General features: G+C 40.8%; 1 protein-coding gene across 1 annotated transcript in view; it reads right to left on the reverse strand.

Annotated features, from left to right (window-relative positions):
- Window positions 1-517: 517 nt before the first annotated feature.
- The window catches only part of LOC135511671 (DNA nucleotidylexotransferase), a 143,369-nt gene continuing 121,537 nt past the window's right edge, over window positions 518-22,349 (reverse strand). Inside the window, exon 11 of the mRNA XM_064933151.1 lies at window positions 518-666. Coding sequence (XP_064789223.1) covers window positions 580-666 — 87 coding nt within the window. The 3' untranslated portion in view covers window positions 518-579. The remainder of the gene's footprint in view (window positions 667-22,349) is intronic.

Below are 22,349 nucleotides of genomic sequence, written 5' to 3' on the forward strand. Positions count from 1 at the left end.
AACACAAGTATAAAAATCAACCCAGAATAGGCTCTTTGAAATGAGATTGCAGTAGTGTGTAGCCGAGGGGGAGACAGATGGGAATTATGTACTGCAGTGGTTCCCAAACTGCGGGGGGCACAAGGGGATGGCAGAGGTGGTGCGGAGTTCCCCAGAACATATTTTTTAAGGAACTCAGTCGGGCTTTCAACTTACTCTTGAAAGTTGGCATTTCTAAATTGGGTAGTGCATCAGCAGTTTTTCCTTTTGTCATGTCAGTTATTAGATAGCGATGTATAACGTGTCAGAAATGTCCAGATCAACTAGCCCATGTCAGCTAATGTTTTGTAGCTAGGTTTTTAGCCAATTCATTTTGTTGTAATGTTTAACTCACTCAGATATTACATAAACACACGTAAAACATGCCAAAATCTGTAGAACTGCAGGAAATTAGCTTTAAAACAGCAAAATATTTCTCCACCCCATTCCAAATGTGTTTCCCAATGTTGGAAGGTGGGCTGAGAATTAAAAAGTTGGGAACCCCTAATGTACTGTATGTATAAAGGTGGTATTGTATGGGTGTCTGTGAGAGGATGATGCTTATGCATTTCTCTGCCAAGGCTCCACATACTCCAAACCCAGATGGGCAAAGATGTCCTCCTCAGTAGTCGCCAGTAGGCATAGTTTCTGGAGAAAGAGCAAAGACAAAATTGATGGTTGGATTCAGAAATATAGTAGACATAAGAGATATGTGAGAGACTGTGAGAGTTGACATGGCTTGACAGCAAGATGCCAGGCACGCACTGAAACATCTCAAGTTGCAAACCAAACAAGCCCAAGTATGAGCAAATCGGAGGTCACTCATGTTAGTCTCAGATGAACACAAAGATAACATCGCTATACAGAGGCTTGTGAAAGTATTCACCTCCCTTGGCATTTTTCCTATTTCGTTGCCTTACAACCTGGAATTAAACTAGATTTTTTGGGGAGTTTGTGTCATTTGACTTACACAACATGCCTACCACTTTAAAGATGCAAAATACGTTTTATTGTGAAACAAACAAGAAATAAGACATAAAAACAGAAAACTTGAGCGTGCTTAACTATCCCCCCCCCCCCAAAGTCAAACTGGTTGCTGGTGGACAGCAATCTTTAAGTCATACCACAGATTCTCAATTGGATTGAGGTCTGGGCTTTGACAAGGCCATTCCAAGATATTTAAATGTCTCCCTTTTAACTATATGAGTGTTGCTTTAGCTGTATGCATATGGTCATTGTCCTGCCGGAAGGTGAACCTCCGTCCCAGTCTCAAATCTCTGGAAGACTGAAACAAGTTTCCCTCAAGAACTTCCCTGTATTTATCACCATCAATCATTCCATTAATTCTGACCAGTTTCCCAGTCCTTGCCGAAGAAAAACATCCCCACAGTGAAGCATGGTGGTGGCAGCATCATGCTGTGGGGATGGTGTTCTCAGGGTGATGAGAGGTGTTGTGTTTGCACCAGACATAGCATAGCAAACCTGGTCAAGAACTACAGGAAATGTATGCTCTCTGTAATTGCAAACAAAGGTTTCTGTACCAAATATTAAGTTCTGCTTTTCTGATGTATCAAATACTTATGTCACGCAATAAAATGCAAATTAATTACTTAAAAATCATACAATGTGATTTTCTGGATTTTTGTTTTAGATTCTGTCTCTCACAGTTGAAGTGTACCTATGATAAAAAATTACAGACCTCTACATGCTTTGTAAGTGGGAATACCGGCAAAGTCGGCAGGGTATCAAAAACTTGCTCTCCCCACTGTATGTGTTGGGCCCCTCTGACAGCTAAAGGCAGATGATAAACAATCCTTACTGGTAGGAGAGAGGGAAAAGTACTTCTAGGCATGTATTCTGCCATTCTAGCCCGTTATTTACAATGCAAATAACAAATCGGGGACATTACAGGCCCTGAGTGCATGCTGGGTAAAAGAAGTCTGTCCAGCCCAGGTCCAATCTGTATAAATATCACTCTCTCTGTCTTCATTTGACTTCTGTCTCTGTTGATAAAATCAATTTCACAAACAGTCCAGGCTTAAATCTTGATCATCTAAATTTGATTATGACCTGACATACATTAAACGCAGTCATGCCCGCATGTCTGAAAGGGGCACACACACACACACTTTAAGTCTCTCCACCAGCTAAGTGGATGATTGGTTCTCTGCAGGTCACTAACAGGTCACTAACTCTCACATACATTAAACTCTAGAGAAAACACCCCCATGGTTACAGCAGATGAAAATCTTTCCACAGTGGTGCAATTTGCTATATTCTTCCCAACAACTCCCTTGTACCAGAGCAGACCACCAGAGATTTTTTTCCTCTCAGGAAGTAAATAAGACAACATTCACACAGTGATTGGGGAACTGGTGAAGTAGTCACATATAAGAGCTTTGGACAGTCAGACCTGAAAGTGATATAGCTCGTAGAGTATCATGTTCAGGCATCCCTAACAAGATGCATGCTTACTGTTCAAAAGGCTCAACGGAAAGCTATGGTAAGCTCTAACATCCAACTAACAAAGGAAATGTGAACTCTGTCCAATCCCTCCAATCCCCACGGGGACATTTTTTCATTACATACTGACAAGTTACAGTGCCTTGCGAAAGTATTCGGCCCCCTTGAACTTTGCGACCTTTTGCCACATTTCAGGCTTCAAACATAAAGATATAAAACTGTATTTTTTTATGAAGAATCAACAACAAGTGGAACACAATCATGAAGTGGAACGACATTTATCGGATATTTCAAACTTTTTTAACAAATCTAAAACTGAAAAATTGGGCGTGCAAAATTATTCAGCCCCCTTAAGTTAATACTTTGTAGCGCCACCTTTTGCTGCGATTACAGCTGTAAGTCGCTTGGGGTATGTCTCTATCAGTTTTGCACATCGAGAGACTGACATTTTTTCCCATTCCTCCTTGCAAAACAGCTCGAGCTCAGTGAGGTTGGATGGAGAGCATTTGTGAACAGCAGTTTTCAGTTCTTTCCACAGATTCTTGATTGGATTCAGGTCTGGACTTTGACTTGGCCATTCTAACACCTGGATATGTTTATTTTTGAACCATTCCATTGTAGATTTTGCTTTATGTTTTGGATCATTGTCTTGTTGGAAGACAAATGTCATGTCTTGTTATGTCTGTTCCTGTCCTTTCTCTTCATTCTCTCTCTCTGCTGGTCTTTTTAGGTTACCTTCTCTGTCTCTCATCCCTCAGCTGTTCTACATTTCCCCTAACTAGCTCATTCTCTCTTTCCCCACCTGTTCTCTCTTCCCCCTCTGATTAGGTCTCTATTTCTTTCTCTGTTCCTGCTACTTTCAGTGTCTGATTCTTGTTTGTGTTTTTTGATGCCAGAAGTAAGCTGTCGTCTCGTTTGCTTCCACCTTGTCCTGTCCTGTCCTGTCGGAGTCTGCATGGCAGGTGCAACCTGCATTATACTACGTTCTTTTGTTCCATTGACTACGTTGGAAGAGGATTTATGCCATTCCTGTTTTTTATTAAAGAACTCTGTTTTCTGTTAAAACCGCGTTTGGGTCTTCACTCAAGTTCATAACAACAAATCTCCGTCCCAGTCTCAGGTCTTTTGCAGACTCCATCAGGTTTTCTTCCAGAATGGTCCTGTATTTGGCTCCATCCATCTTCCCATCAATTTTAACCATCTTCCCTGTCCCTGCTGAAGAAAAGCAGGCCCAAACCATGATGCTGCCACCACCATGTTTGACAGTGGGGATGGTGTGGTCTGGGTGATGAGCTGTGTTGCTTTTACGCCAAACATAACGTTTTGCATTGTTGCCAAAATGTTCAATTTTGGTTTCATCTGACCAGAGCACCTTCTTCCACATGTTTGGTGTGTCTCCCAGGTGGCTTGTGGCAAACTTTAAACGACACTTTTTATGGATATCTTTAAGAAATGGCTTTCTTCTTGCCACTCTTCCATAAAGGCCAGATTTGTGCAATATACGACTGATTGTTGTCCTATGGACAGAGTCTCCCACCTCAGCTGTAGATCTCTGCAGTTCATCCAGAGTGATCATGGGCCTCTTGGCTGCATCTCTGATCAGTCTTCTCCTTGTATGAGCTGAAAGTTTAGAGGGACGGCCAGGTCTTGGTAGATTTGCAGTGGTCTGATACTCCTTCCATTTCAATATTATCACTTGCACAGTGCTCCTTGGGATGTTTAAAACTTGGGAAATCTTTTTGTATCCAAATCCGGCTTTAAACTTCTTCACAACAGTATCTCGGACCTGCCTGGTGTGTCCCTTGTTCTTCATGATGCTCTCTGCGCTTTTAACGGACCTCTGAGACTATCACAGTGCAGGTGCATTTATACGGAGACTTGATTACACACAGGTGGATTGTATTTATCATCATTAGTCATTTAGGTCAACATTGGATCATTCAGAAATCCTCACTGAACTTCTGGAGAGAGTTTGCTGCACTGAAAGTAAAGGGGCTGAATAATTTTGCACGCCCAATTTTTCAGTTTTTGATTGTTAAAAAAGTTTGAAATATCCAATAAATGTCGTTCCACTTCATGATTGTGTCCCACTTGTTGGTGATTCTTCACAAAAAAATACAGTTTTATATCTTTATGTTTGTAGCCTGAAATGTGGCAAGAGGTCGCAAAGTTCAAGGGGGCCGAATACTTTCGCAAGGCACTGTATGTCTATATTAACTTGTCAGTTATATGTGCCCCAATAGCGGGGGCACTGGTTAGATTTCCTCGACGAAGTGGTACCCCCTGTATATAGCCTCGCTTTAGTAAAAATGTTTTACTGCAGCTCTTTAATTATTTGTTACTTTTATTTCTTATTCCTCATATATATATATACGTATATATATATATATATATATATATATACGTGCGTGTGTGTGACAAATACAATTTGAATTGATTTGATTTCACCACAGCAAACTCTCTGAAAGCTTTGACCAAGAACATGTTGTTGCTCTTCTGAGCCTGGCCTTACTTGACTTAAACCCTTTTACTCCGTAAGGAGCATATGCCATCCAAATATAAGCCTACTTACCATGTACTACAATAAGTACTACTTTATTCAGACAGAACTATGGTAAGCATTTCTGACAGAGGAGGAGCTGGAGTGTGAGTTACTGCATGTCAATGTCCTTGACCGGCTAACCAGCTGTGTATTTCCTCTTCCCGCTGCATATTTACAGCTCTCCTGGATGTGAACACAGACATCAGGCCATCTTAACATCTGCCTTCTGTTATTCCCTCCGTGCCATGACACAGGCTGATAGAAGGGTCTGATGGAAATGATTGGCTGCCACTCGAAGAGCCATGCACATCCACACACAAACACACAAATTAATGCACACCCACAAATTCAAACATTTGTTTTACTATATTTGTGTGGAGCAAACAATTGATTCCCATTCAAAAACATGTTTGACCTAACTCCTAACCCTAATCCTCAACTAGTATTTTTCCGTATGGGGAAATGTCCGAATTTTACATGTTTTACTATGTTTGTGAGTCAGCACAAGGATAGTAAAACCAAAAACACACACACACCACACACTGGAACAGACTTGCTGGCTTGTGGATCCTCAGACACAGTGATATGCAAACACAGTTGAATAATATGCAAATCCACACTAAATGAACAACTCATAGGAACATGTAAATACAGATGTTACACAAACACTACAAACACACACAACAGGTGGCCTGTCATAGAGTACTTTCTTTTGAATGTATTCAGTGTTGATATTCCTAATCTATAATACACCGGTAGTATGTCTGAAGGACATGGCAATTCGGGACTGTTGCGTTTGTTTTCTTCTGTTGGACAGCAAGCAATGGATTTAAATTATTCAAAGGAAAATAAGTATTTTAACATAGTCACCTTTGAAAATCACCCATTTACATTTGTGTCCAACTCGTTGACACTGAAAGATCCCCCAGGACTAAAGAACACATTGTTTCTGTAAGAGAGGAACATATACATCCACCTATAGTCTACCGTATCATATTTCTCCGTATCCATAGCGTACTACTCCCGTGGGTTTCTCCATTAGAAATCCATAGATATCACATCAGGACTATTACATAAGGCATACCAGCGTGGGCCACAGCCTTCCTCCCTCTCTTTGTTTAGATATTTTTCTTCTTACTGTCACCACCTGGAAACATGTTATTGCCAAGAGGGTGGTGAATCGAAAAATGTTTTGATTGTCTCTAAGTTAATCTATCTTTATTGCAGCTCACAGGAAAGGGCTGACAGTGGTGGAAAAGTGGGAGTCGATTAGTGCCTCTGCTGTCCTACTGAAACGATCCACCCACGATCAGCACGCACGCACATGCTCACAAGTGCACACACCTAGCCTTCTCCAGGCACACTGGGGCAGCAGAATAGAACCTGAGAGAGAAAGGAGGCGATTCAGACACCTCACTAATCAACCCAGCAATTAGTGTTAGCATCATGAACCCCTCTGAACCATAAAAAGGCTATTGAGCTGAATGTGGTTTACATTGCCTAACTCTCTCAGCCTGCTAATCAGCCAAATAAACTGGGCAGTAAGGGGAAACAGTGCCAGATAATCAACCATTTAATCATACACAGAAAATGAGTTTATTTGGCCGCCAGGGTTTTGCCACATAAACATGACTAAAAAATACATAATTGTTGATTAGAGTGTCCGAATGTAACAAGCAAAGGAAGACAAAGTCATTACGCCAGTGTAATATGACCTCACTATATCTCATTGTCTATTAAGCAGAATTCTTTATTTATCTCCTCTGACACGTTCCTTCAATCCTTCATAAGTCCTACATAACACATCACTGTCACACAGCTAACATAAGCCCAAATCACACGGAGGGACATCCGTCAACTATGTGAATTTTGGGTACGCGAGAGTAGAGTAGTGTAGTGTTCGCCAGCGTAATTGTGATGAAAAGCCATTTTAAACAGTTGTATTCTCTCTTGAAATCGGAGTTACCTCATTCCTTGAGTTTTCCAGCCTATTTCCAGCCTATGATCAAAATCAACACAGGTAGGCTGCCATTGTTTTCAAATAGGCAACTTTAATTGTCAGAACAAACACAGCCTATACATCCCAATAAACGTTTAAACCATAAAACTTTACTTAGCAAAGTAGAGAAGTTTAAAACAATTCCTCTAATTCCCTTTCGACCCATTCAATCTCTCGTCCAGACGTGAATATTTGGAAACCAAGGCAATCAATAACCATGCACTTTCTTTTGAGGCTCCCTAAATGTTATCAGCATATCGAATGCACGACACGGGCTGGCAAAACCCAGGATCATTGTTACCAATTGTGCAAGTTCCACCACTTAAATTGATGAGAGAGGCCTGTAATTTCCATCATAGGTACACTTCAACTATGACAGACAAAGTGAGAGAAAAAAATCCAGAAAATAAAATTGTAGGATTTTTAATGAATTTATTTGCAAATTATGGTGGAAAATAAGTATTTGGTCACCTACAAACACGCAAGATTACTGGCTCTCACAGACCTGTAACTTCTTCTTTAAGAGGCTCCTCTGTCCTCCACTCGTTACCTGTATTAATGGCACCTGTTTGAACTTGTTATCAGTATAAAAGACACCTGTCTACAACCTCAAACAGTCACACTCCACTATGGCCAAGACCAAAGAGCTGTCAAAGGACACCAGAAACAAAATTGTAGACCTGCACCAGGCTGGGAAGACTGAATCTGCAATAGGTAAGCAGCTTGGTTTGAAGAAATCAACTGTGGGAGCAATTATTAGGAAATAGAAGACATACAAGACCACTGATAATCTCCCTCAATCTGGGGCACCACGCAAGATCTCACCCCGTGGGGTCAAAATGATCACAACAACGGTGAGCAAAAATCCCAGAACCACACGGGGGGGACCTAGTGAATGACCTGCAGAGAGCTGGGATCAATGTAACAAAGCCTACCATCAGTAACACACTACGCCGCCAGGGACTCAAATCCTGCAGTGCCAGACGTCTCTCCCTGCTTAAGCCAGTACATGTCCAGGCCCGTCTGAAGTTTGCTAGAGAGCATTTGGATGATCCAGAAGAAGATTGGGAGAATGTCATATGGTCAGATGAAACCAAAATATAATTTTTGGGTAAAAACTCAACTTGTCGTGTTTGGAGGACAAAGAATGCTGAGTTGCATCCAAAGAACACCATACCTACTGTGAAGCATGGGGGTGGAAACATCATGCACGTTGTGCGTAAACAGAGGTGTAAGGATTGGATGAGTGAGTTTTGAACAAGTGGTCAATATCTGAAGTAAAAATTTTCAGTTTAATTGCACAACAAGCCTCCTTGCAATTGTAATACAAAGCTCTTAGACACTTACCCAGTACACTCACAGCTGTAATCATTGCCCAAATTGATTATAACATGTATTGACACAGGGATGTGAATACTTATGTAAATTAATGTCTGTATTTCATTTTAAATACATTTTTTTTAAATACAAAAAAAAGTTTTCACTTTTTCATTATGGGGTACTGTGTGTAGATGGCTGAGAAAAAAATCTATACTGTATATTTTGAATTCAGGCTGTAACAACAAAATAAGTCAAAGGGTATGAATGCTTTCTGAAGGCACTGTATACATTTGAAGTCGGAGGTCTACATACACTTAGGTTGGCGTCATTAAAACTTGTTTTTCAACCACTCCACAAATTTCTTATTAACAAACTATAGTTTTGGCAAGTCGGTTAGGACATCTACTTTGAGCATGACACAAGTCATTTTTCCAACAATTGTTCACAAACAGATTATTTCACTTATAATTCCCTGTATCAAAATTTCAGTGGGTCAGAAGTTTACATACACTAAGTTGACTGTGCCTTTAAACAGCTTGGAAAATGCCAGAAAATAACGTCATGGCTTTAGAAGCTTCTGATAGGCTAATTGACATCATTTGAGTCAATTGGAGGTGTACCTGTGGATGTATTTCAAGGCCTACCTTCAAACTCAGTGCCTCTTTGAGATCAAAAGAAGTCAGCCAAGACCTCAGAAAAAAAATTGTAGACCTCCACAAGTCTGGTTCATCATTGGGAGCAATTTCCAAATTCCTGAAGGTACCACGTTCATCTGTACAAACATTAGTACGCAAGTATGAACACCATGGGACCACGCAGATGTCATACCGCTCAGGAAGGAGACACGTTCTGTATCCTAGAGATGAACGTACTTTCATGCGAAAAGTGCAAATCAATCCCAAACCAACAGCAAAGCACTTTGTGAAGATGCTGGAGGAAACAGGTACAAAAGTATCTATATCCACAGTAAAACGAGTCCTTTATCGACATAACCTGAAAGGCTGCTCAGAAAGAAAGAAGCCACTGCTCCAAAACCACCATAAAAAATCCAGACTACAGTTTGAAACTGCACATGGGGACAATGATTGTACTTTTGGCGAAATGTCCTCTGGTCTGATTGAACAAAAATCTAACTGTTTGGCCATAATGACCATCATTATGTTTAGAGGAAAAAGGGGGAGGCTTGCAAGCCGAAAAACACCATCCCAACCGTGAAGCACGGGGGTGGCAGCATCATGTTGTGGGGGTGCTTTGCTGCAGGAGGGACTGGTGCACTTCACAAAATAGATGGCATCATGAGGGAGCAAAATTAGGTGGATATATTGAAGCAACATCTCAAGACATAAGTCAGGAAGTTAAAGCTTGGTTGCAAATGGGTCTTCCATATGGACAATGACCCCAAGCATACTTCCAAAGTTGTGGCAAAATGGCTTAGGGACAACAAAGTCAAGGTATTGGAGTGGCCATCCCAAAGCCCTGACCTAAAACCTATAGAATAGTTGTGGGCAGAACTGAAAAATTGTGTGCGAGGAAGGAGGCCTACAAAACTGACTCAGTTACACCAGCTCTGTCAGGAGGAATGGGCCAAAATTCACCCAACTTATTGTGGGAAGCTTGTGGAAGGCTACCTGAAACATTTGACCCAAGTTAAACAATTTAAAGGCAATGCTACCAAACACGAATTGAGTGTATGTAAACTTCCGACTCACTGGGAATGTGATGAAAGAAATAAAATCTGAAATAAATCATTCTCTACTATTATTCTGACATTTCACATTCTTAAAATAAAGTGGTGATCCAAACTGACCTAAGACAGGGAATTTTTTACTAGGATTGAATGTCAGGAATTGTGGAAAAACTGAGTTTAAATGTAATTGGCTAAGGTGTATGTAAACTTCCGACTTCAACTGTACTTTCGAAACCCAACGCAGTTGGTAAATGTAGAATGTCGTTGCATTCATGCATTGCTGCCACATTTATATTAAAGCACTTGCCAATACATCATGCTGACTTGCAGTTAAACATATCACTAAATACACTTGCTAACAATACATCACAATTTCAGAGGTAACAATGCACAACCAAAGTGCCAATTTCAGTATGAGCTGGTGGGGACATTTAAGTCCAATCGAAAGCTGATCTTAGCTGTGAAGCAGTTGGTTTATGGCAGGGTTTCCCAAACTCGGTCCTGGGCATATAGCCTAAATTGAGTTTTTTTTACACACATCCAAAATAATAACAGGAGCTGGGAGAAATAATGTAATAGCCTACATATATTTATAGATAAAAACGGGATGTCCGCTCACTGTTTTGCTGCTGCCTAACTTTATCTTTTAATAAAGCTGTGGCGATAAAGATTTATTTCAAAGCGGTCTCCCGAGCCAAACCTTTTATCGATGGTCTTAGTCCTGGGGCCCCGCCTGGCACTAGCACTACACAGCTGATTCAAATAACCAAAGCTTGATGATGAGTTGGTTATTTGAATCAGCTGTGTAGTGTTAGGGCAAAAAAACAAAATGTGCACCCAGGCGGGGCCACAGGACCGAGTTCTGGGAACCCTGTGTTATCACATAGATTTTGACAAATGGAGCTCATCCTATCCAGCTGTGACGCAGTGTCCATTACGCACACGGAAGAAGAGAGTGTTTTTTGTGCCCATTAACCTCATATTTAGAAACATAAACTAATGATTTCTCCCATTTTGTTGAATTTGATTAAAAACCAAGCATAGCCTCTCCTCCTCTGTTTTTTGTCATGCCCAATGCATTCGCCATGTAGTCAAGACTATCGATAAAATGTTTTCCTCGTGAGGCCTCATGAAATAAACCTTTATCACCAAAGCTTGATTAAAAAAATCTAGTTTGGCAGGACAGTGAGCGGACATCCCATTTTTATCTATAAATATATGTAAGTTATTACATTATTTTTGCCAGCTCCTGTTATTATTTTGGAAGTGTAAAAACCCCTCCATGTAGGCTATATGCCCATCTTGAAATGAGAGATGTGCCCATGTTTTTTAATGTAGTATCAATCCATAATTGTTGCGTTTCCCAGCAAGAAAACCAAATAATGTTGCTCAAACAGAAGAGGGAACGAACAGAGTCACTGACAACAGCCAAAACGATGGGGTTTTATGAGGGATTCTGATAGAGACTCATGGGGGTGTCCACTGAAAGTTGACTAGCAACAACAACTGGAAACTTAAAGACACCCACCATGAGTGCCCACTAAATTTGACGAAAAACAGGCAAACAAAAATAAAACCCACACCAAACTTAAAGACAGGAAGCACACCAAAAAGTGGAGCAAAATGAAAACAGGGAAGATCAGATGAAGGTATTTTGTTCAATAAATAAAATAGGGAGAGACAACTAAAGGAGTTAACCCTCTACATCTCTCAAGACAACTGGAGCACTGGGCCAGCCATTCTTAAATATCACCTGGGTCAGCAGAGGTGAAACACCTACCCACTAACGAGATGACAAACCTGTGCGTGTCCCATGAGCTAACGTCCAGTCTTAAAATGTAAATGGAAAAACCAATGCCTGTAACAATAATGGACTAGGAGGATAATATGCGGTTACCCCTGCCGAAATTGGAGTTTATGACTATGCAAATACTGTCAATAACATACAGATCTTGATTGCACCTTGATTGCCAGTGAGTGGCCAAGCCTTCGTCACACTTACAACTTGTTTATTCATCAAACCCAGCCCTTTTGCGCCACCGCCAGCTATTGCGCTCATAATAATGGCTGTGAAAATAGCAATAAATATTTCTCACACACCCACGGATCTATAGTGCTACCGCTAGCGCTTAGACTCACCATTGAATAAGGTTTGTTAAAATAGAGCCCTTGGTGTTTTTCTCGGCTCTCTCTTGTACGGACCCCAACAGAATGCTCCATTAATGATTACAATAAATTACGTTTCACTGGTCTACTGAAGCCTGAAAATAATGAATTGGTTTGTTCTAAAGGGGCTGGTTTTGCATGACCAATTTAATTCCTTCTGCATTCACACAATGTGATCCGATGGTGCTGCATCAGCAGAATGAAGGTTCGGCTCAATTAAAAAAGTATCTGCAAAACATGAGCTTTTGTTTGGAAGTTTTTCTTTAACTTGTGCTTTCATCTTATAATGAGTTCATTCTTAAAAGTCTAAGCTGTGGTGGATGGGGGGGGGACACTTAGCTATTTGATTAGAATTTTAGGACCCCTTTAGGTATAAAAAATATATATAAAACAATTATTTTATAAAATTTTAATTTGGACTTTACTAATATATAGCCCAGAGAAACACATTGAATAAATGGCAAAAAAGTCAGTCAAAAAATGTATAATAAGAAACAAGGTTTGTAAAGTGTCTGGAGATACAAGAAAGCTCAGGAAATATTATCATAATTTTATTTTAACACATATTTAACCCCTTTTTTGGGTAGGCACAAAACCACCTTCATACTTCCATTCATTTTTTAAAACCGGTGCCGGTTACCTTCCGAATGGTCCTGTGACACTTGTGGGTGATGAAAGCATCAGGTTCTTGAGTCTTCTCTTTCCATAGAGTGCTCACCATAGTTTTGTAGGTCAAACCATTCGGACGCTGCAGACGTTTACGTGAGAAGTCAGATTTTTGGGATGTCTCAGTCTTACAAACACTGCCCTAGCTCTGCCACCTTTCACCGCAGATACGGAAGTGTGACATACATAGTGCGACATACATAATAGGTGGATGCTGAGGATTGAGATTCATCCAATGTTGTTTATTATGTTACTTAGATTGACACACAGGTGTATTTATCGACTCTAGGGGATAACTGATTTTAATGTTTATTCTATTGTATTGGAAAAGTTGCTGTTGAAATAATTAAACACGTTTCACATGTAAAAGTCGCATTTTCACATGTTTTTGAGCCTACCTAAATGTCGCATGTAAAACCATAATATCATCTGTATTAAATTTAGTTCACATGTCATCACCACCTTTTCACATATGAGGAGAATAACATGTTTTCACCTCATGTGATTGGCACCTCACGTGAATGGCAGATTCACATGTAAAAAAAACTCCACGTGTAAATCTCACTTCCACATGTGTGATAGCATTTTCAAGTGAAAGAAATTCACATATGAGAATCACATTTGCCGTTTCTAAGCTTGGACGTATACTAGCATATTTGGAAGTAGTCATGGGATGGTTTCTCAATACCGTTGAAACTATTTCATTAAAGTTTTGTTTGTGAATATTTGTAGCTACTTTTAAGGAAATACCGGCAGTCAACTTCTGCAATATGTTAGGCGATAAAGCAGATCGCATTCTTCATTTCACCTGTCACATTATAATTCATTATGATGTTTGCCGGTACTCTTTAGCCACATGGTATTTGATTACAAGCACACAATGACAAGTGAACAACAAGCCTTGTGAACCTCTTATGGTTGTGCAGCACGTGCCAGGTGATGTAGTTACAGTATGGAACTAAATGTTTGCCTGCTAGACATCTTATAACTATTAAGTTAATTGTCAAAAATGTGCTCAATGCTCTGCAATTACGATGTTGGTTTGCTAATTTAGTAGCTAGTTATTAGCTAAGTGGTTAGCTTCTTATAAAAATCAAGCTGTGCTTGGTAACAGCAGAGAATCGCTTCCTGGATCAAGTGCTGCTGTCTTATATTTGTTTTGTGTGTGCAACAAACTTGTTTTGTTACTTGTATAATTTTATTAGCTGGGATGTATGTCCTGCAAATAGTTTATGTCAAAGAATGTATAAAAGGTTAGCATTCACTATAGGATTTTCCATGTACTTTACATGTAACCTTCGAATTACAGAGGCTCAGTGGGGTTGGAAAATGTTGCCTCTTGTGTTTACTGCCAGTATTAGCGAATATCCTGGGAGGGCACAAGTTTGGAATGAAGGTATAACTGTCTGGAATTAAAAGTTCACATGTGAAAAACAATCACATGTAACAATCTAATTTGCAGTTTCATATACTGTATGAAAAACGTTGACGTGATTGTTACTCACACTTGAACTTGCAATTCCACATGTGAAAGTGAACATCAAATTAGCAGTTTCACATGTAAGAAATCTCCACATTTACTCCAATGTAAACAAAGTACATGTAAAACACTGTGTAGCCTAAAAACATGGTTAAAACTATCATTTTTATATCATAGATGGTTAGTACGTGCATCCATAGCGTAGTCTGGGTTGCATTTCTCCAGCCCCATCCCTCAGCTTTTAACAGATACTGTGGTTGGGAAAACAGAGTATTAATGTTTTAATTAGGACTACCGCTTTAAACACCTTTAATAGAGTAATATTATATGGTGCAAATATTATATAGTATTATTATATGGTGCAATCCTCTAGTGAGTGAGTTACTTTTGTGCCATTAATATCAAGCAAAACTCCTGAAGTTGAGAATAAAATTCTGAGTTTTGCATACAAAAATAATGATATTGACAGAAAAACAGAAACCCAAAAGTATTGATAGCGAAATAAAATATTTACAAGGAAATCATTTTGAAATGAGAGAACAAATGAATTGTAAATTGATGAAAAAAAATGTTTTTGGTGAATATTGTTTTATCATAAAGCAATTAATTAAAATGCCTCCCTCTTTTCTGCAATTTTCCCTGTCTTTGGTTATGTTATATTGGCCTTTGCTTTCACTGCCTTTTTTCCAGTTGCAAGTTTTGGCACATTTATTCCAACAACATAGGACCCTGCATCCCACTGCTGGTTTGCCTCAGAAGTTAAGCAGGGTTGGTCCTGGTATGTCCCTGGATGGGAGACCAGACACATCTGGAAGTGGTCAAAAATAATGATAAACAGGACAAATGTACATGTGAAACATCACATGTCTGACTCTAGCGTTTCACTGTAGTAACGTAACACATAGATCATGTATGTCATGGTTACTGTACTGCACACAAAAGCAGGAGGTTCCATCTGATGCAGGACATTTCAATGTATGTTCAGTGGAGTGTCCCGTGAATTATTCATGGTCCAAACTGAAATTGGATATATGGATGGATGGGTGCCACCCACCCCAAGGGCCATGTCAATTAATGTTACATGACAGGCAGACAGACCCAACATCGGAGCCGGAGTGAAAACCTCTGCCATTCACTTTCATCAATAATGCAGCAGGACCTGTCTCTAGAGTTAGCCCGATTGACAACACTCCACTCCCCCCATCTCTCTCATCCTCCCCCCATATTCTCTTCTGAGTTCAGAATGTTTGTTTTCTTTTTCTAATTCCATAATAATAGATTGCAACAATAGTTGTGTATTCATGGATAATAGCTTGAGATTGTCAAAAATGAAATTCACAAAAACATCTGCAAGGAATAGGATCTATAAATACCACTCCTTTTTCTCTCCCAGGATAGAGTGATAATGGGCCTAGTGTGGGAGGATGGGAAGGAGGGGGGAAAGGTGAGGAAATGAGGGGGCTGTGGTGAGAGGGGTGGCAAAGAAAGAGGATGTGAGAGGAACTTTCAGTGTGGTATTGTTCACCCTGGCGGGGGGACTTTTCTAATGTGTGTTTCACCCCCTATCTGTCTCGGTCTGTATGTCTCTGTTCTCTCTTTTCTCTCACAAGGTTTCTTGATCTCTCCATCCATATCTCAAACTCAGTTTCATTGATTCCCTCAAACGCTAGACCCGTACGAACTCTTGTGAGCTTACATTCTGTTTCATTACACAGATTAACAGAGGCACAAATTTGGTTTTAGAAGCGGGAAGGACATAACATACAGTGCCTTGCGAAAGTATTCGGCACCCTTGAACTTTGAGACCTTTTGCCACATTTCAGGCTTCAAACATAAAGATATAAAACTGTACTTTTTTGTGAAGAATCAACAACAAGTGGGACACAATCATGAAGTGGAACGACATTTATTGGATATTTCAAACTTTTTAACAAATCAAAAACTGAAAAATTGGGCGTGCAAAATTATTCAGCCCCTTTACTTTCAGTGCAGCAAACTCTCTCCAGAAGTTCGATGAGGATCTCTGAATGATCCAATGTTGACCTAAATGACTAATGATGATAAATACAATCCACCTGTGTGTAATCAAGTCTCCGTATAAATGCACCTGCACTGTGATAGTCTCAGAGGTCCGTTAAAAGCGCAGAGAGCATCATGAAGAACAAGGAACACACCAGGCAGGTCCGAGATACTGTTGTGAAAAAGTTTAAAGCCGGATTTGGATACAAAAAGATTTCCCAAGCTTTAAACATCCCAAGGAGCACTGTGCAAGCGATAATATTGAAATGGAAGGAGTATCAGACCACTGCAAATCTACCAAGACCTGGCCGTCCCTCTAAACTTTCAGCTCATACAAGGAGAAGACTGATCAGAGATGCAGCCAAGAGGCCCATGATCACTCTGGATGAACTGCAGAGATCTACAGCTGAGGTGGGAGACTCTGTCCATAGGACAACAATCAGTTGTATATTGCTCAAATCTGGCCTTTATGGAAGAGTGGCAAGAAGAAAGCCATTTCTTAAAGATATCCATAAAAAGTGTCGTTTAAAGTTTGCCACAAGCCACCTGGGAGACACACCAAACATGTGGAAGAAGGTGCTCTGGTCAGATGAAACCAAAATGTAACTTTTTGGCAACAATGCAAAACGTTATGTTTGGCGTAAAAGCAACACAGCTCATCACCCTGAACACACCATACCCACTGTCAAACATGGTGGTGGCAGCATCATGGTTTGGGCCTGCTTTTCTTCTGCAGGGACAGGGAAGATGGTTAAAATTGATAGGAAGATGGATGGAGCCAAATACAGGACCATTCTGGAAGAAAACCTGATGGAGTCTGCAAAAGACCTGAGACTGGGATGGAGATTTGTCTTCCAACAAGACAATGATCCAAAACATAAAGCAACATCTACAATGGAATGGTTCAAAAATAAACATATCCAGGTGTTAGAATGGCCAAGTCAAAGTCCAGACCTGAATCCAATCGAGAATCTGTGGAAAGAACTGAATACTGCTGTTCACAAATGCTCTCCATCCAACCTCACTGAGCTCGAGCTGTTTTGCAAGGAGGAATGGGAAAAAATTTCAGTCTCTCAATGTGCAAAACTGATAGAGACATACCCCAAGCGACTTACAGCTGTAATCGCAGCAAAAGGTGACGCTACAAAGTATTAACTTAAGGGGGCTGAATAATTTTGCACGCCCAGTTGTTCAGTTTTTGATTTGTTAAAAAAGTTTGAAATATCCAATAAATTTAGTTCCACTTCATGATTGTGTCCCACTTGTTGTTGATTCTTCACAAAAAAATACAGTTTTATATCTTTATGTTTGAAGCCTGAAATGTGGCAAAAGGTCGCAAAGTTCAAGGGGGCCGAATACTTTCGCAAGGCACTGTATATATTTCTTTTATATATAGTTGAATAAACACTCCAAACAACCTAACCAACCGCTCGGAGGCGTCCGCATGGTCCTAAAGCACGTTTGTATCACATTCTAATTATAAAACTGGTTGCACAGCTGCGGATAGGTACTGGCCACGACCAGATTCAAACTATTTGAGTTCCTCCCTTCCCTCCACTGTATGGCTGATCTTGAGGAAGTTGGTGTTGATGCTGCTGTAGCAGAAGTTATATCAGAACAGGAGAGCATAACTTAATTGAAAGAACAGAAAACAACTGCATTGAAGGCTTTTCTCAGGGAAGAAGATATTTTGACTTTTCTACCTGCTGGGTCGGCAAGAGCTTGATTTACCACCTGCCTCCTCTGGTAGTGAGGAAAATGTGACAGATCGAGGAACCAATTCTCATTGCTTTGTCGCCTTTGGTTGCCCTCATACAAGACATTACCATGTTGTTTTTGGTAGCCCAGGGACTTGGTATAAGTTAAATAATAAGACCAAATCAAATAAAACTTTAAATGCACTTGAAAAAAATGGGGATTTGATTTATTCCTATTCTTTAACTTTAATTATTGGTTGAGATGGAGATGTGAATCCAACATACCAATTATACATTTGCAGACAAATTGGAATTAAAGCCAGACTAAATTATTAGCACAAAATGATTTGCCCACCATTTAGCAAATCTGATCATAATTCTATCCTCCCTATTCCTACTTACAAGCAAAACCTGAAGCAGGAAGTACCAGTGACTTAATCAATACGGAAGTGGTCAGATGATGCAGATGCTAAGCTACAGGACTGTTTTGCTAGCACAGACTGGAATATGTTCCAGGACAAATCCGATGGCATTGAGGAGTATACTACATCAGTCACCAGCTTTATCAATAAGTGCATCGATGACGTTGACTCCAGTGACCGTACGTACATACCCCAACCAGAAGGCATGGGTTACAGGCAACATCCGCATTGAGCTAAAGGGTAGAGCTGCTGCTTTCAAGGAGCAGGACACTAATCCGGACGCTTATAAGAAATCCCGCTATGCCCTCAGACGAACCATCAAACAGGCAAAGCTTCATTACAGGACTAAGATTGAATCGTTCTACACCGGCTCCAAAGCTCGATGGATGTGGCAGGGCTTGCAAACTATTACGGACTACAAATGGAAGCCCAGCCGCGAGCTGCCCAGTAACATAAGACTACCAGATGAGCTAAACGACTTCTATGCTCGCTTCGAGGCAAGTAACACTGAAAAATGCATGAGAGCACCAGCTGTTCTGGACGACTGTGTGATCATGCTCTCCATAGCCGATGTGAGTAAGACCTTTAAACAGGTCAACATTCACAAGGCCGCAGGGCTAGATGTATAACCAGGATGTGTACTCCGAGCATGCGCTGACCAACTGGCAAGTGTCTTCACTCACATTTTCAACCTGCCCTGGCCGAGACTGTAATACCTTCATGTTTCCGCAGACCACCATAGTCCCTGTGCACCAAGGTAACCTGCCTAAATGATTACCGACCCGTAGCACTCATGTCTGTAGCCATGAAGTGCTTTGAAAGGCTAGTCCTGGCTCACAACACCATCATCCCAGAAACACTAGACCCACTCCAATTTGCATACCACCCCAACAGATCCACAAATGACAGCATCTCTATTACACTCAACACTGCCCTTTCCCACCTGGACAAATGGAACACTGTTCATTGACTACAGCTCAGAGTTCAACACCATAGTGCACTCAAAGCTCATCACTGGGATTAAACACCTCCATCTGAAACTGGATCCTGGACTTCCTGGTGGGCTGCTCCCAGGTGGTAAGGGTAGGCAACAACACATCTGCCATGTTGATCCTCAACACGGGGGCCCCTCAGGGGTGCATGCTTAGTCCCCTTCTGTACTCTCAATATACCCATGACTGCGTGGCCAAGCATGACTCCAACACCATCAGTAAGTTTGCTGTCTACGGTGGTAGGCTTGATCACCTACAACGTTGAGACAGCCTATAGGAAAGAGGTCATAGACCTGACCGTGTGGTGCCAGGACAACAACCTCTCCCACAACGTGATGAAGACAAAGGAGATGACCGTGGACTACAGGAAAAGGAGTGCCGAGCACGCCCCCATTCTCATCGATGGGTCTGTAGTGGAGCCAGTTGCGAGCTTGAAGTTCCTTGGTATCCACATCACCAACAAATGACCATGCTCCAAATACACCAAGACAGTTGTGAAGAGGGCAAGACAACACCTATTCCCCCTCAGGAGACTGAAAAGACTTGGCATGGGTCCTCAAAAAGGTCTACAGCTGCACCATCGAGAGCATCCTGACAGATTGCGTCACTGCCTGGTATGGCAACTGCTCGGCCTCCGACCACAAGGCACTACAGAGGGTAGTGCATACGGCCCAGTACATCACTGGGGCCAAGCTTCCTGCCATTCAGGACCTCTATTACCAGGCGGTGTCAGGGGAAGGCCCTTTAAATTGCCAGAGATTCCAGCCACTCTAGTCATAGACTGTTCTCTCTGCTACCGCACGGCAAGTTGTACCGGAGCACCAAGTCTTGGTCCAAAAGGCTTCTTAACAGCTTCGAACCCCAAGCCATAACGCTGCTGAACAGCTAATCAAATGGCTACCCGGACTATTTGCATTGACACCCCCCTTTCTTTTGAGCTGCTGCTACTCGCTGTTTATCATCTATGCATAGTCACTTTACCCCTACCTACATGTACATATTACCTCAATTATCTCGAATAACCTGTACCCCCGCACATTGACTCAGTTCTGGTGCCCCCTGTATCTGGTGCCCCCTGTATCATTATTGTTATTTATTGTTGCTCTTTTCTTTTCTTTTTTAGTTTAGTCTATTTAGTAAATATCTTTCTTAACTCTATTGTTGGTTAAGGGCTTGTAAGTAAGCATTTCACTGTAAAGTCTACACCTGTTGTATTCGGTGCACGTGACAAATCCAATTTGATTTGATTTGAAAATGCAATTCAATATCACTTTTGCTATACAGTAAATAGCCTATTAAAAACAAGTTATCAAATGTTATATTGGATTCACGTCTCCAACTAAAATCCAAAATAAAAGTTAAAGAATAGGATTAAGCCAGTGGCTCAGATGAAACTGTCCAAGCAATAAGATGCCCTTTAAATGTTGATATTCAGTTGTGTTGAAAATCAACCACAATTCAATATTAGTTATTTTGTCATGTCTATTGCATTATTTACACTTTTGACATGTATTTATCATTGTCATTATTACACTTTTTTGACTTAGGTAGCTTTTTCCCCGACATGTATTGGTGGGTAGTTGTCCATGTATAGTTGCCTGTGAGTAATACGTTGGCTTCACGGTTTTGCTTGATGTTTATTGTTTTGTTGGCGACAGCTTAAAATATAGATGTACGCTCCCCACGCTGCACCTTGGTCCACTGTTTCCACCTTAGACGATCATGACACAACCTCTACAGAGAAAGCATCCCATGCCCTTTTGCCAGGTTGCAGAAATGTCTACACATACAGCAAAGCAAGGGAGAACCATGCAAAAAATATGACTTGGTAATAGATTCAGTGTCAGATGCAACCAGGACTAGTGAGGTGGACCACAAACAACAACATACTGAGGTAAGACTCAGCTTTAGCTTCTTCCTGTCCAACAAGCAGGATGCAGTGAAAGAGGGAGATGGGGAGAGGTTGTTGAAGTTATACACTGTATCTCTGTTGTTCTACAAGACCTATGGTCAAGTCCAGACAGCCTACAGTATCCCTCTAATGACCTTGCAAGTCAATGCCACTCCTCCCTTCGGATGGCACACAGTCTTACCTGGAACAAGTTCTAAAATGGGAAGGAAAGAATATACCTGTTGACTTACACCTAGACCACCTCAACAACTTCTAGAAGTCGTTTTTAAGGGTCTGGGTCCAAACATGACAAAGCAAGAGGGAGACAGGATTAGCAAATCCATTGGTGCCCTCAAGTACTTGATGGACATCACAGACTCTGAGTTATAGGTATCTAAGTCTAGTGGAATCCATCATGCTGCTCATCAGACCGAGGACATTCTATCCCTTGTGGAGGTTATCAGGGAGGCAGAGCTGTTCAAAACCCAACCAGGCAGAGAGTTCACAGCATTCCCTGGTTAACAGAAACCATCTCTCAAAAGTGGAAGTACAGTGAGTTGTGGGGGTGGGTGAGGTTCAAATTGAAGGAGTGGAGAAACGTTCCAGTTTTATTTGAAACAACTTATGTTCCAGGCTAGCTGTGGATGTGGGCTGCTTAGTCTGACTATCGAACCCTGTCCAAGAGGTAGATAGCGATGGGGAGTTAAGGAGTAGGAGTAGGCTAAGTCAACTAATGTTGTCACTGTTATATTTTGTATTGATCTGCATTTTAAATTATTTAAGTTTTGTATTTCAGTATAACTTGTATCTGTTTTTATCTGTATAACTTTTCATACATCATTGTTCTGTTGTACTGTATTCTGTAACAAAGTTCAAACTCATACTTCCTGATTAACTAATCATAATTTGAAAAAATCCATAATGTTAACAGTTGAAATACCTCAGATAGTTTTGAGCAACAGTTATGTGTCACGACTCTCGTTAGTT

The sequence above is a fragment of the Oncorhynchus masou genome, chromosome 24 (assembly GCF_036934945.1).
Source record: "Oncorhynchus masou masou isolate Uvic2021 chromosome 24, UVic_Omas_1.1, whole genome shotgun sequence".
Classification (NCBI taxonomy): Eukaryota; Metazoa; Chordata; class Actinopteri; order Salmoniformes; family Salmonidae; genus Oncorhynchus; species Oncorhynchus masou.